The following is a 12,817-nucleotide window of genomic DNA, read 5'->3' on the forward strand; positions in this document are numbered from 1 at the left end:
CAAAGTACCGATATAATGTTTTATAATATTATTAATTATTTATTATATATTATATCGCCGAAAAAATGACTTTTCCATTTCCCCGTCGCTTTCTGAGAGCTTTGCGTCTAATCTTTCATTTCTGTGACTCTCAAGATATTAATTAATTATTACTGTGTGTAATAATGCCTGTGATCCATTGGCATACAAGTCAGACTATTTCCAATCTGTGGACTTTTTTTGAGAACTCCAAATCTGCCGACTTTTAAGTCCACAGACCAGGTTCGTTGGATTTCACAAGTTTGATATTTTAATCTCCGAATTCCTCCGTCAATCACTAAGTTAAATCGATTTGACGTTAGTACGCAATCGTTTGGATAGAAAATACCTATATTGTTATACACTTCAGAAAATGAGAGATTTGTCAATTTTTTTTTTGAATTTATGAAATTATCAAAGAAGACGTGCAATGTGAGTTGCTTTCACTCATATATTATGTTATGCAAATCTTTATGTAAATATCACATTTCGAGACTATCGGATGATATTACGATATTTTTAACTGTCAATGCACCACTCTTATAGACACCCATTCGTTGGTCAGTAGCAGGCCCTAGACAAATCGGACGATTTATTGTCCACGGACTTTTAGCTCGTTAATGGAGCGCCTGCATAAATTACGTACGACCAGCTCTGACGTAAATATAAATGAATTATGTCGAATATATCTTTTTCAGGTTACAAAAAAATTGGAAATTTGAAAAAATTGTATAAGCTTCACATCAATCCTCAAACGTGGCCCCAAGCTCGCGCCATCTGCGAGGCTGAAAATGCCCATCTGGCGGTCGTACAAACCGTAGAAGAGGGCACGGCTATAGTCGATCTGATGAATGAGCCCGGAAATATCTTTATTCATAATACAAATGAAAATTATACCCTGCTTGGATTCCATACCATCATCAATTATTTTGTTCCGCTGACAATAATGGGTGAGCATATGATTTTATTTTTTCTCTGTTATTCAGCATTAAACGACGTCGGTGAGATTGAGCGACGCCTTAGTGTACGTCCTGAGTGGCAGCGTTCGGCGCAGCGTTGAGCGTTTTGTGCAACTCAAACGTGTAACCGTGTGTGAAAATGTTCGTAGACAATGTCTTTTTTTGGTTATACATTTATACGGTTATACGTTTGAGTTGCGCAAAACGCTCAACGCTGGCACTGAGGCTTCACACTATAAACATAATGAGTTTTAGCGCTTGGCCACAGTGACGGGCGGGCAGCGGGACGGCAGCGGCGTGTACAACTCAAACGTATAACCGTGTGTAATATGCCCAAAAAAAACTGTCTATTTACATTTCACACACGGTTATACGTTTGAGTTGCGCATGCCGCCGCCGCGCCGCCGCCCGTCCGACTACTACATTCTTGTACTTAGGATTATGCAATTTATAAATAATGCACAAACCTGTCAGCCGTCGCATCTGTATATTGCCGTATTAAGAATTTTTTGAATAAATTATTAAATTATTAATTAAAAATAGTATTAAAATAACAGTTACATGTTGGGTAAAATTAATGAATATAAAAAAATCTAATTGAGATTTACCACTTTTCATTATACCGTGGATTGACAAAAATATTGTGTTTATAGTTTAAATTCATTTTGTCATGTTAAAATAAAATTGGCTAGCATTTTCAGCGGAAAACAAATACAAAACAAACTTTTAATTTCAAGTGCTCACATTAGTCAAACCTTTGTCGTGTTAGGCGTCTCTTATATATATTAAAAGTATTTTAAATAACATACTCTTCTTTCCAAAATGTATCCTGTATACTTACTTCTACTACCTTACCTTTCCTTACGAACATCTGTGTTAAAATGTGTTGTAAAATACAAAAAAAATATTCCACAATTATTTAAAGAAAATATAATAACACAGAATTATTTAGATAAAAATATTAGTTCATTATTCAACTGAAGGTTGAAATCGTTCTTTAAAATTTAAATAATTTGTTTACAGAAAAATCAGAACGACCATTTTATGAACATAAAATGAATTAAATAGAAATTTACAAATTAAATACAATATGTTAAAGTAGGTTGATTGGTATGGAACACAGAAGTTATAGTTGCATAATGTTGTTGAGTTATGTAGCTTTTCTAGGAATCTGGAGTTGGAGGTCTTGGGGAATAGTTAGGTAGTTTTTACGTTAGGTAGTTTTGTTATAATGTTTTCAAAATTATTAGTTGTTACTTAAGGGCCTTGCGCACATCCCCCAACTGGGCTTCCGAACACCTACTTGATAACACACTTTTGAACAATTCATATTTTATTTAAATATATTATATAATAATATGATTGTATATCTAATTTACTTTCCAAGCTATTTTCTTCCGTCTTACCCCCTTATTCCGGTGGGTTTTTTAACGGTTTTTTGAAGTATATTATTTAGACATGAATTTGATTTCAATACTGTACAGCATATTATACACTTCGGTACGGGTAACTGCATAAGTAAACATTTTCGGACACGAGAACAGGCAGGCTAGGTTGAGGCATCCGTGGTCCAATTTCGCTTCTTCACTTTAAAAATGAGAGGCGGCATGGTCCGATTTATCCCTTATTCATACTACCGCATACCCACTATCTGAAACAAGCATATTCTATTCAGTAGACGATCACTCTGAGCATTCATAATGTGCCATGACTCGTTGATATATAATTATATAAGTAGTGCCTAGTAAAATAAATGTAATGTTAGCAAAAGGTTTTTTTTTTCAGGTGATATTTACAACCCAGATGAGCATTTGGGAAACATCACTTTCATTCAACACGATACAATGTATTATGAATGTGGCGCCATTCATACCTCAGGAATTCTAAGAAGATTACATTGCTATGATAAAGCTACTTTCGTTTGCGAAAAGGAAATTACTTCATAAATTTAATTCATCATTATAACGAAGAAGTGATGCAGGATTTTTCTTTCTTTCAAACATAATATATTCTTTTTGCATAAAAAAAACGATAAATTCATTAATAACATATTTTTTTTATTTTAATCAACAGTGTTTAATTAAAATCGATATTATTTTACACTGTGCGGTATTTATTATAAATGTGTATCGATGTTTATTTTCACGCATCATAGAAAATTTAATTGCAATAAAAAACTGAATTATTTTATTTTCATTATTTGTTAATATATTGCTGTTGAGTGACCTTTTACTAATGAATATAATAAATAATATAAAGTATCGCCACGATACACACGCATCAATAAGTATATTCTAAAAGAATTAAAAAATTGTTTACTTCTAGGACAAATGAAAATTACTCAGCGGATAACAACCCCTCGTTTCAAAAACCCCCTGGACATTAACCCCTCGTATAAAAATAAAAACTGTTTGAATAAAATTTTATTGACACAATAAAAGCGCCACAGAAATGTATAGAAAAATTACACGAACTTCTAATCCATTTTTTTCTCATTTTATTAATTCATTTTTATCAAATTTAATTGAATCCACCGATGGTTTTTATACTAGGGTTTATTAATGTTTGAGGAGTTTTTAAATGGGGGATAATTGCAATGTTTACTATTTTTTTTCCCTTTTGTACAGTTCTTCCATACGAATTCTGGTTAGAATTCCATTTCAATATAAAATCAGCCTTAATTCATTCACAATAAAATAATATCTCTAAAGCCAATAATGTAAAATTTAACAAATTCAATTAATGTTCCGTTATGATTTAAACGGCTTAGCTCATTATTTTTTCAAGGAATACATATTTCCCATGTAAACGCCTTCAGATTACGCTACAAAATTTTATTTATATAAGTATACTGAATAACCCGATCTGAACATTTAAAAAAAACACTTTTTTATAAATTACATGAAATTTCTTTGTGAATTTGAGAATTTAACAGTATCGTTTTATGACAGTAAATATGATGAGAAAATAAAATTATATAATATATTGATGTAGTCTGTATGAAGTGAAAATCATGTTCTGAGATTTAGTTTATGTAGAAGAAGTGGATTTGTGATTTTACGACTGATTTAGCCGTGAGTTTCTAGAAGCTGAGTAAAATTCAAATGTTATATGTTTGAATTGAAACATAGAGACAATGGATTTATTAAAAAAGCTTACAACTTTCCCTCTTTTAATGAAAAACTATGAGTTGGGATATTCTTTGGGGCCTTGCTCAGCGTACGTCAAAATGAGGATTTTATGCTATTTTCAGAGCACAACCCTGGACATTCCTTAAACGTTGTAGATAATCTATTTATATAATTTTGAAGCCTTATTATCCTTTATATATATATTTTAAACATTTGATGACTGCATAAAGTATTTTTATTACATAAAATAGTATTCTTTTTAACCCCTCGCTCTAATGTTTTAGAATATAGTCATATTTCAGTACGTCCATGTGAAGTGGTGTTAAGATTTCTTATATTCATTAATTTTTAAGCGCATTTATAAAACTATTAGTAACATTTATGTCGACATGATTATAGAGAAATATTTACGATAAAAAAATATATTGATAATCTCTGTGATCCCAAATTTGACAAGAATTAGGCATTTTATTATTCAAGAAATGGGCAAAATTTACACATTTTAAGATAATTCTAAAGATACTGATTATAAGCTATGATTAGATTTGTTAATAGTTTTATCATAGGCAATGGCTACATCTCGTCGGTAAATTCAATTTTCAAAAACTCTCAATTTCACGATAATTTTATTAATAGTTTTTCCACAAACGAGAATATCGAAATTTCATAAAAAAAAAATTTGAGAAAAGTGACATAAGATTACTTAATTTCTCGAGAATTCTCGGTCACTTTAGGTATTCAGTATTGGTACAATTTACTATGCAATAACTATAATCCGGAAAGATAGGCACAACTGCATTATAGGTGAGTATATTTATTTAAAATTTTGGTACTGTTAGTAAAAGTACATAATATGTAGGTAAACACTATTTTAAATTTAATTAATTTCGGTGTATTAAAACATTATAATATTATAAATAATAGTATTAATATTTTACCATATTCCATGTTATATTTATTACATTGCGCGGCTTAAGCGTCGGCCTATAGTGTCGTGGGTCTCAGGTACGAATCCTGAGTCTGACAAATACACATATCTATTGTTTTTCAATTTGTGTTTGATTCAGAGTATGGATGGACCTAATAGGTTGAGAAAGTGACTGACATCCATTTCTCGTAAAAACAAAAGCTGTTAAAACAAAACTCCACTCCGTGGAGGCCCATAATATATGGTCTTATTAGGATAGGACATAGTCGAATTTTTTTTTTTTTTTATATTTTTATATATAGTGGTCAACAACCTCAGGCCTTGTCAGTATATAATAACTCATCAATAACTCGTGTATCGACTGTTTACGCTGTAATAAAAACTCGCTCCTCTATTCATTGGAGCAACCACCAATCCGACTTTCATTTCAACTCCTGGTCACCTCCTAAAGCGGGTATCGTTCCTTAAGGTTAATTAGTAACAATAATAATATTATGTATATTCATTGGCATGTTTTCTTTTTAAAGTAAATGGGTAACGTTTTTAGTCATCTTTACACAATTTAAAAATTAATAACCCGTCGCCATCACGAAACAAATTGACGTATTCACACCTCGGCGTTCGGTCTCCGAGTGCTAGCGAGTCCAAAATTTCGTCGCGCCAATAGTTGAAAATTATTTGCCGTTTCACTTAAGTATCACCTTAAGGGCGAACGTGCTCAGCGTGGGTCAAAATGGAGCTTTTTTTCTATTTTCAAAGCATGATCCTGGACATACCTTAAACGTTGTAGATAATCGATTTATATAATTTTCATGAAGCTAACCGATTTTTTTAAACGGTACATGTTCAAACACGCGCGTTAACATCATTTTACTCCCTACTTCAATTATTGTTTGTCAATTTATGGCTACGGCCGTATGTTGTAGCTTAACCTCTTGGGAATGCCAAAAGAAATGGCGTATTTCAAAAAAACACTACCTTATTCTTAGGTCAATAATTATTATATAACAATCATTAATCGTGGGATGTTTATCACACTTTAATGGTCAAAAACATAGCTTATAATTAGTATCTTTAGAATTATCTTCAAATGTGTTAATCTTGCCCATTTTTTGAATAATAAAATCCCCAATTCTTGTCAAATTTGGGATCACAGAGATTATCAATATAATTTTTTATCGTAAATATTTCACTATAATAATTTCGATATAAATTATACTGATGGTTTTATAAATGCGTTTAAAAATTAATAAACGTAAAAAATCTTAACACCACTGCATATTATTTATGTACTGAAATATGACTATATTCTAAAACATTAGAGCGAGAGGTTTAAAAGAATACTATTTTATGTAATAAAAATACTTTATGCAGTCATCAAATGTTTAAAATAAATATAAAGGATTATTAGGCTTCAAAATTATATAAATAGATTATCTACAACGTTTAAGGCATGTCCAGGATCATGCTTTGAAAATAGAACAAAAGCTCCATTTTGACCTACGCTGAGCATGTTCCCCCTTAACAACGGGACCCGCTAAATTAATATAATTGCGATAAAATATTATATAATAAAGAATAATGAAACTAACTAAATATTTTTTCGAGTCAAATTGGCTACATAATATTTTTTTTATTGTTTTTCCTCACCACTATTTAACAATCAAACATTTTAATTATATTTCTATAGAGAATGATAGCATTTATTTAATAATCTTGACAATCCGCATCCACAAATACTTTTTTTTCGCATATAAATCTTGCAGCTATGGTGCAGTCCACTGCTTTTAAATTACCCAATTCATCCATTGCTCCACAATGTTTTTTATCATCACCCATCAGATTGCCGTATGGAAGCTCTTTATCTGCAAATGAAGAAAAATGGAAATCTTTCATAATTACTATCAACTTTCAACCCTGTGTAATTTATCTTCAGGAATTTTAGTGTCTCGTATAAAACTGGCATCTATCGGATTCCGATCAATGTGCTTTACCAATGAATCAAATGGCTCTAAAATTAACTAACAATAATAATTATACATCCGAGATATTTTTTATCAAATTTCGACTTTAATTCAAGATAAGTAGGTATTAACAATAATAACCTTCTTTTATTAATTCATAGACAGCAAGGATAAGAAAGAATATGAATGTAAGTAAGTACCAACTTGTTAGATATAGTTAATATACTGATTCAAGACCACAATAACAGTTATACTTCTTTAGGCGCATTTGGAAAATCAGATCAGAGTATATTTTTGGCGTGTGACATGTAACACATAATTTATTTTTTCACACGAAAAAAATCGCACTTGATTGGATTCGAACCAACATTGTTCGGTTATTAGCCGAACGCAGTGCCTTTACGCCACAGTATGATAATGCAATCGTGACGATCATACAGCATAATAATATAGTTTAGAATTGTTCCGTTGCTTAGGCAACGAATTTATTATTTTTATTGGCCTAAATAAAATAAAAACAACGAGAAATAATTAAATAATTTATTTAGTGATATAAGTTAAAGTGTCGAGAAATAAACCAGCGGCACTCCAATAAGCGGCCCTCGTTTATTCTAGTTTTTATTGATATGGGGCTATTAAAACGTCAATTCTATTTTATATCATACTTTATTATTTGACAGATCTGAAACATGACGTCCCGCGCAATGATGTGATCATAGCCGACCATACTGACCATAGAATAAGGAGTATGGATTATTTTTCTTGGTGAAAATTATTCTTTCGCGTTGTGAATTGTACCTACTCCTTTTTATATGTGATTAGCAGTCAAAACTAAACTTAATATTTTTAAGTGTGATAGGTACGTTACTTTTGTTTGGGATTACATATTTAGTTTATGTGAAAACTATTTTCTAACTGTTTGAATATTTTTAGTTGATGTGAATTTTGACTAACGCGGTGTGCCATTATTTTATTTTGTTACGCCAAAGAAGTATAATTTCTAACGCGCGTACATAAGTACACACACACAGATTTTTTTACTTAGACGTAGGTGCCTAAAGTTATTATGATTGTTTTCTAATATGTAAGTACCTAACTATATTTATGCAGTATTCTGAGTTATTATTTTCAATAAAAAAAATGCTACATTTTTTAAAACTCGTGTAAGTATAAGTTATTGAATGAAAAAATATTTTTATACGATAATAATTCAAATAATATAACACACTGATCAGTGGCTCAATTATTGTGTATTGATATTCTTGTCATTTTCTATAATTTTTAACATCTTTATATAAACAGTATAATAAAATTAATATACACTACATACGACTAAAAGATTATGGAATTCTCTCAGGTTTAACATAGCGTCACCTTACTATTAAGAACTCGCAGGTACTATATTATGGAAAAATTAATTTTGTTCGACAAAATTTAAAGAAAAAACATTTAAAATCATATCAAAACCTCGGTTCTCTAGACTAATATGCTGTCCATCTATCGATAAATTTTGAAACTCGAAGTCTCGTGGTTTCAAACATGGAATTAAAACCTCGTATTTCACTACCAGTGTCAGCAGATTCATCGTTTTGAGAGGTGTTTAAAATATTGTTTTTATTACGTATTTTCCTTCCCCTTAACATTCTACTCAAACATACTTACGAGGTTTTAATAGTATGGTGACGATAAGTCCTTTTAATTTATCAGTTTTATCATAATTACCCATAACTGTTACGAATTCTCCTTTTGTGTAGTAGGCGTGGTATCCAAGCCAAATGGTGGAACTTTCTGAATAGGGTACATTATTTTCAGGAGTATTGGTCAAATCCACCAAAAGCTGATGTTCTTCATCATTATCGATGATTGCTAAATATCCTCCTTCAGCATCGCATATCGTACGTGCGAATGCCCAGTTTTTACCATTCAAGTGAATTTTATAGACGCTCCTTAATAGGGCTGGTTTGAAAAAATCTAGATCGAAAACAGAAAAAAAGGACAGTTGAACCTAATATTATATTACATACATATTACACACAATTAATATAAGTATAGTTGGACAAATTAAGTCATCCAGTGGTAGTATCCAAGAGGTACAAAACGTCCGCAGGGTAGACCTAGAGGCCGCTGGATCGATGAAATGATAAAGTTCTGCGGAAGTACGTGGGAACGCAATGCACATGAGCGAGAAAACTTCTTGGAGAGGGCTTCATCTAGCAGTGGATAGATTCAGGCTGATGATGATGATGATGATGGTAGCTGATATACCCAAGATCTGTTTTATCGTGACGTATATTTTGATTTGTAAGACCAATTGAAAATGTCCACCAGCACATAACCGTTTAAGATCTAAATTAATATTTCGTGGAGTAAGTACAAGTAAACTAATTATATATTTTTAATTTGTTATTTCACTATTTTAATAAACCTCCCGGGTTTATAATTAGATGTCATTCCATATATTATTATATTAATTAAAAGGGCAAATGATATTTGTACAAATCGGTTATGGGGAAGCCAGGCGGGAACCGCGCTAATTGTCATCGCCGATTTGGCCATAATTCATGAATTACAATAATGAAAACCTAACCTAACCTAACTTAACCTAACATAAACTAACCCAACCAAACAAATAATCCAGTATATCGGCTATTTTCAAAATGTGTTTGCCGCTGGCTTCCCCATAACTGACTTGTACCATAATATTTTATAATATAAACGTCTTGTAAGGAAAAGCAGAAGTTAAATATAAATAGGTATTAACGATGTCGAATGTCAGCTCAATGAACTTCGAACGAATGTCGGCTCAACGACATTATAATATAATAATGTGCGAATCATTTTTGTCGCATACAGAATACAATTTCAGAAGAAAGTCATAATATGAATCTTTGTGATTAAAGTAAATTCAAAAGGAAAACTAGGAGAAGGAACTGAATGTTCTTTCCGACATATTTTAATCTAATGACGGTGCACTAATAATTGTCCGTTTCGGTTAAATGTAGCAGTAGCAAATATTGACATTTATAATGGCAATGGGAATCCGAAAGAAATAGTCCACAGTCTACAATAACTTGTAAGTCAGACGTCCTGTGACCCTTAAGGACGAGATAATGAATAAAATAATAATATTATACTACACCACAAACATAAACCCACCAAACCAAGCCCCCTATACTACACTGCGTTTTGATAAAGCATATCACGAGGCCCTTCGTTTAGTTACGAGTATCATCACTTTATGTAATATATAATAAGTATACCTGGTAATGTCTCAGGATTAGTTATCAAAGACTAAAGTCGCCACGCATTCGAGTGTGCTTCGACTGAATTTAAATCGATTTCTTTAATAAAATTGCCCATGAGAGAGAGGAGTGCGGAAACCAATAAAAAATTAAAATTCATAAAATAAATAAAATATAAAAATAAAAAGTAATACAAGAATAAAGTTACTTAAACTGGCAAACATTATATTATAAGAGATCTTCACGACCGTAGTAAGACATCGTAAATTTTTTGAAAGCAATAAAATTGACCTAGGTCGAACGGCTCGATGGGCTGGTTGGAGCGACTTCAGAGGATGTGGTTTGCATCGTGTACTTATCCTTAACATTTACATGTTGGTTGGGTAATAAACGCGTACACGTACCTACACGTTATATTATGTAAATAAAATATAGTTATACTTAACTTTGTAACCGTCACAAAAAAAACAGTTTTTAAAAATTAGTGTTCATCCTAACACAAACACCCCTTCTCTCCCGATTCCCTCCATATTCGTCAGCAGCTAGTAGGTGATTTGTTGGTACCTACACGCTAATGACAACGTTGAATAATTTTCTTTTATAAAAGCATCTGTAGGGTGAATACCCTACCATCCAGCATGACTTGGCAGGAAACCAATAATTTATAACTATAATGTATCTTGCAACATAATATTGTTAAAATTGCAAAACAAGCAATTTATGTGAGTCATTCAAAATTCAACAGAAAGCTAATTTAGCAAAATAGTATAATAATTCAATTAATCAATAATATCGTAAACTAAAAAATAATGCTATGTAAGTTTACCATGATATGCACAAAAGTTGTTTGCATGATAATCAATCTTGCTCAACCATTAAAACTGCATAATTGTTGAAATTAAAATCAATTATTTACGAAACGAATCATGCATTGAACAATAAACTGCATAAGCACGATTATCAAAAATATTCAAGTAGTTGATAGCAGCATTATCTATTTATCGAATCAATATAAAACACTCAGTAGAAGAAAACAACATAGTCTTTCCGTTATTAAAGGTTGAACTGTAAGGTTATCATCCGCTTCGCCCGGTTAATCTCGTAAATCCATCAGAACGCATAATCGTGATTTCACTCGGCTAAATTATAATCTGTAAACTTATCTGTAATATTAAATTAATATTTATTTGGAAGGAGTTAATAAAACCAGGGTTCATTTCATTCACCCACCAAATTCGGAGTTATTCATTTGGGAGTCAGATCAACCTACCCTCCGGTTTCTTGTTTCATCTCCTAACCAAACATCTATATAAAACCAGTAGGTACATTACAAAACGTAATGTGATACATGCGAAATAAAATGTTAATAATATATAAATTTTACCATAACTCTGAGCGGCACAATTTTCATAGCCCCAATTATTTGGTTGTCCGGTCATCCACGGATATTTATTTTCTCGCACGAAAGGACATGCTGAAAATAAAATCAGACTATTTGTTAATTCATAGAAGTATAAGCTCAACAATACAAACCAAAAGTATCAATAAGCCATCAATATTTTTAAATAATTAAATTGGAACTGTTAGTGTCAAAGTCGGATCATCCAATTTTACTTTTTTACCACGTTTATATTAGCTCGTATTCTTGTTTGTCCGGACAGATTTTTTCTTGTGCAGTACAATTTTTTTCTTGTTTGTCCAAGATTTTTAACTAACTTCCCGACTAGCTAGACATTTAAAACTTTTAGAATATATCAGAACACAACGACAATGCATTCTTTTAATACTTTTGGCCATCTTTCAGCAGAATTGAATTCATTTTCAGTTAATTCTGTTTTGTATGCTTCGGAAAAAATTCATTAAAAGTAATATTTACTACGCATTATTATTGGTTGCTAAGTGGGCAACTAAATTATTAATATATACGTGCGTTACTATGGAAATCAATATGAAATGTCAAAATGACATTCTGTATACTATAATATTTATTCAGTATTTCTATCAAGTACAATAAAAAGTTTTTAAAGAATTGTCAAGTTTATTATAATATATTATTGAATCATATTATGATTCAACAAAAAATTTAAAAACGTGGTATATAAATAGTTCTTTTTATCTTGTAATTATTGATTTTGATTATGTACAGACTTTTCCATCATATCGTCACTGTTCTGGCAGAAGACACTAATTCGAAATAATGACATTTTGACTTAGTTATACTAAAATGTTCCTTATTTTAAACTTTACCATCTGGAAACCTTCTTAATAAAAAAACAGTCTTTATTTTAAAGTCATCCTTTTTTTTTCGACCATGTCCGATCCTAATAGGACCATATGGGCCTCCACAGAGAAGAGGTTTGTATTAACAGATTTTGTTTTTTACGGGAAATGGATGTCAGCCACTTGCTCAACCTATTAGGTCCATACCCTGACTCACACACAAATTGAAAAACAATATGTGTACTTGCCAGATCCAGGATCCGAACCTGGGATCCATGGCGTGATAGTCCAACGCTTATGCCGCGCGGCCACCGTGGGCGTCATCCTTTTTACGATTACTTAATAAACTCAGATG

The 12,817-nt window shown here is 31.5% G+C and overlaps 1 protein-coding gene across 1 annotated transcript in view; it reads right to left on the reverse strand.

Annotated features, from left to right (window-relative positions):
* Positions 1–6,743: 6,743 nt before the first annotated feature.
* LOC147064753 (uncharacterized) overlaps positions 6,744–12,817 on the reverse strand; it is a 39,727-nt gene continuing 33,653 nt past the window's right edge. The window contains exons 3-4 of the mRNA XM_085957705.1: positions 8,723–8,956; positions 6,744–6,901 (exon numbers count right to left, since the gene is read on the reverse strand). Of these exons, the coding sequence (XP_085813831.1) occupies positions 6,744–6,901; positions 8,723–8,956 (392 nt within the window). The remainder of the gene's footprint in view (positions 6,902–8,722; positions 8,957–12,817) is intronic.

This window comes from Rhyacophila brunnea, unplaced genomic scaffold, assembly GCF_057557595.1.
Source record: "Rhyacophila brunnea isolate RB1 unplaced genomic scaffold, BYU_Rbru_1.0 scaffold_7, whole genome shotgun sequence".
Classification (NCBI taxonomy): Eukaryota; Metazoa; Arthropoda; class Insecta; order Trichoptera; family Rhyacophilidae; genus Rhyacophila; species Rhyacophila brunnea.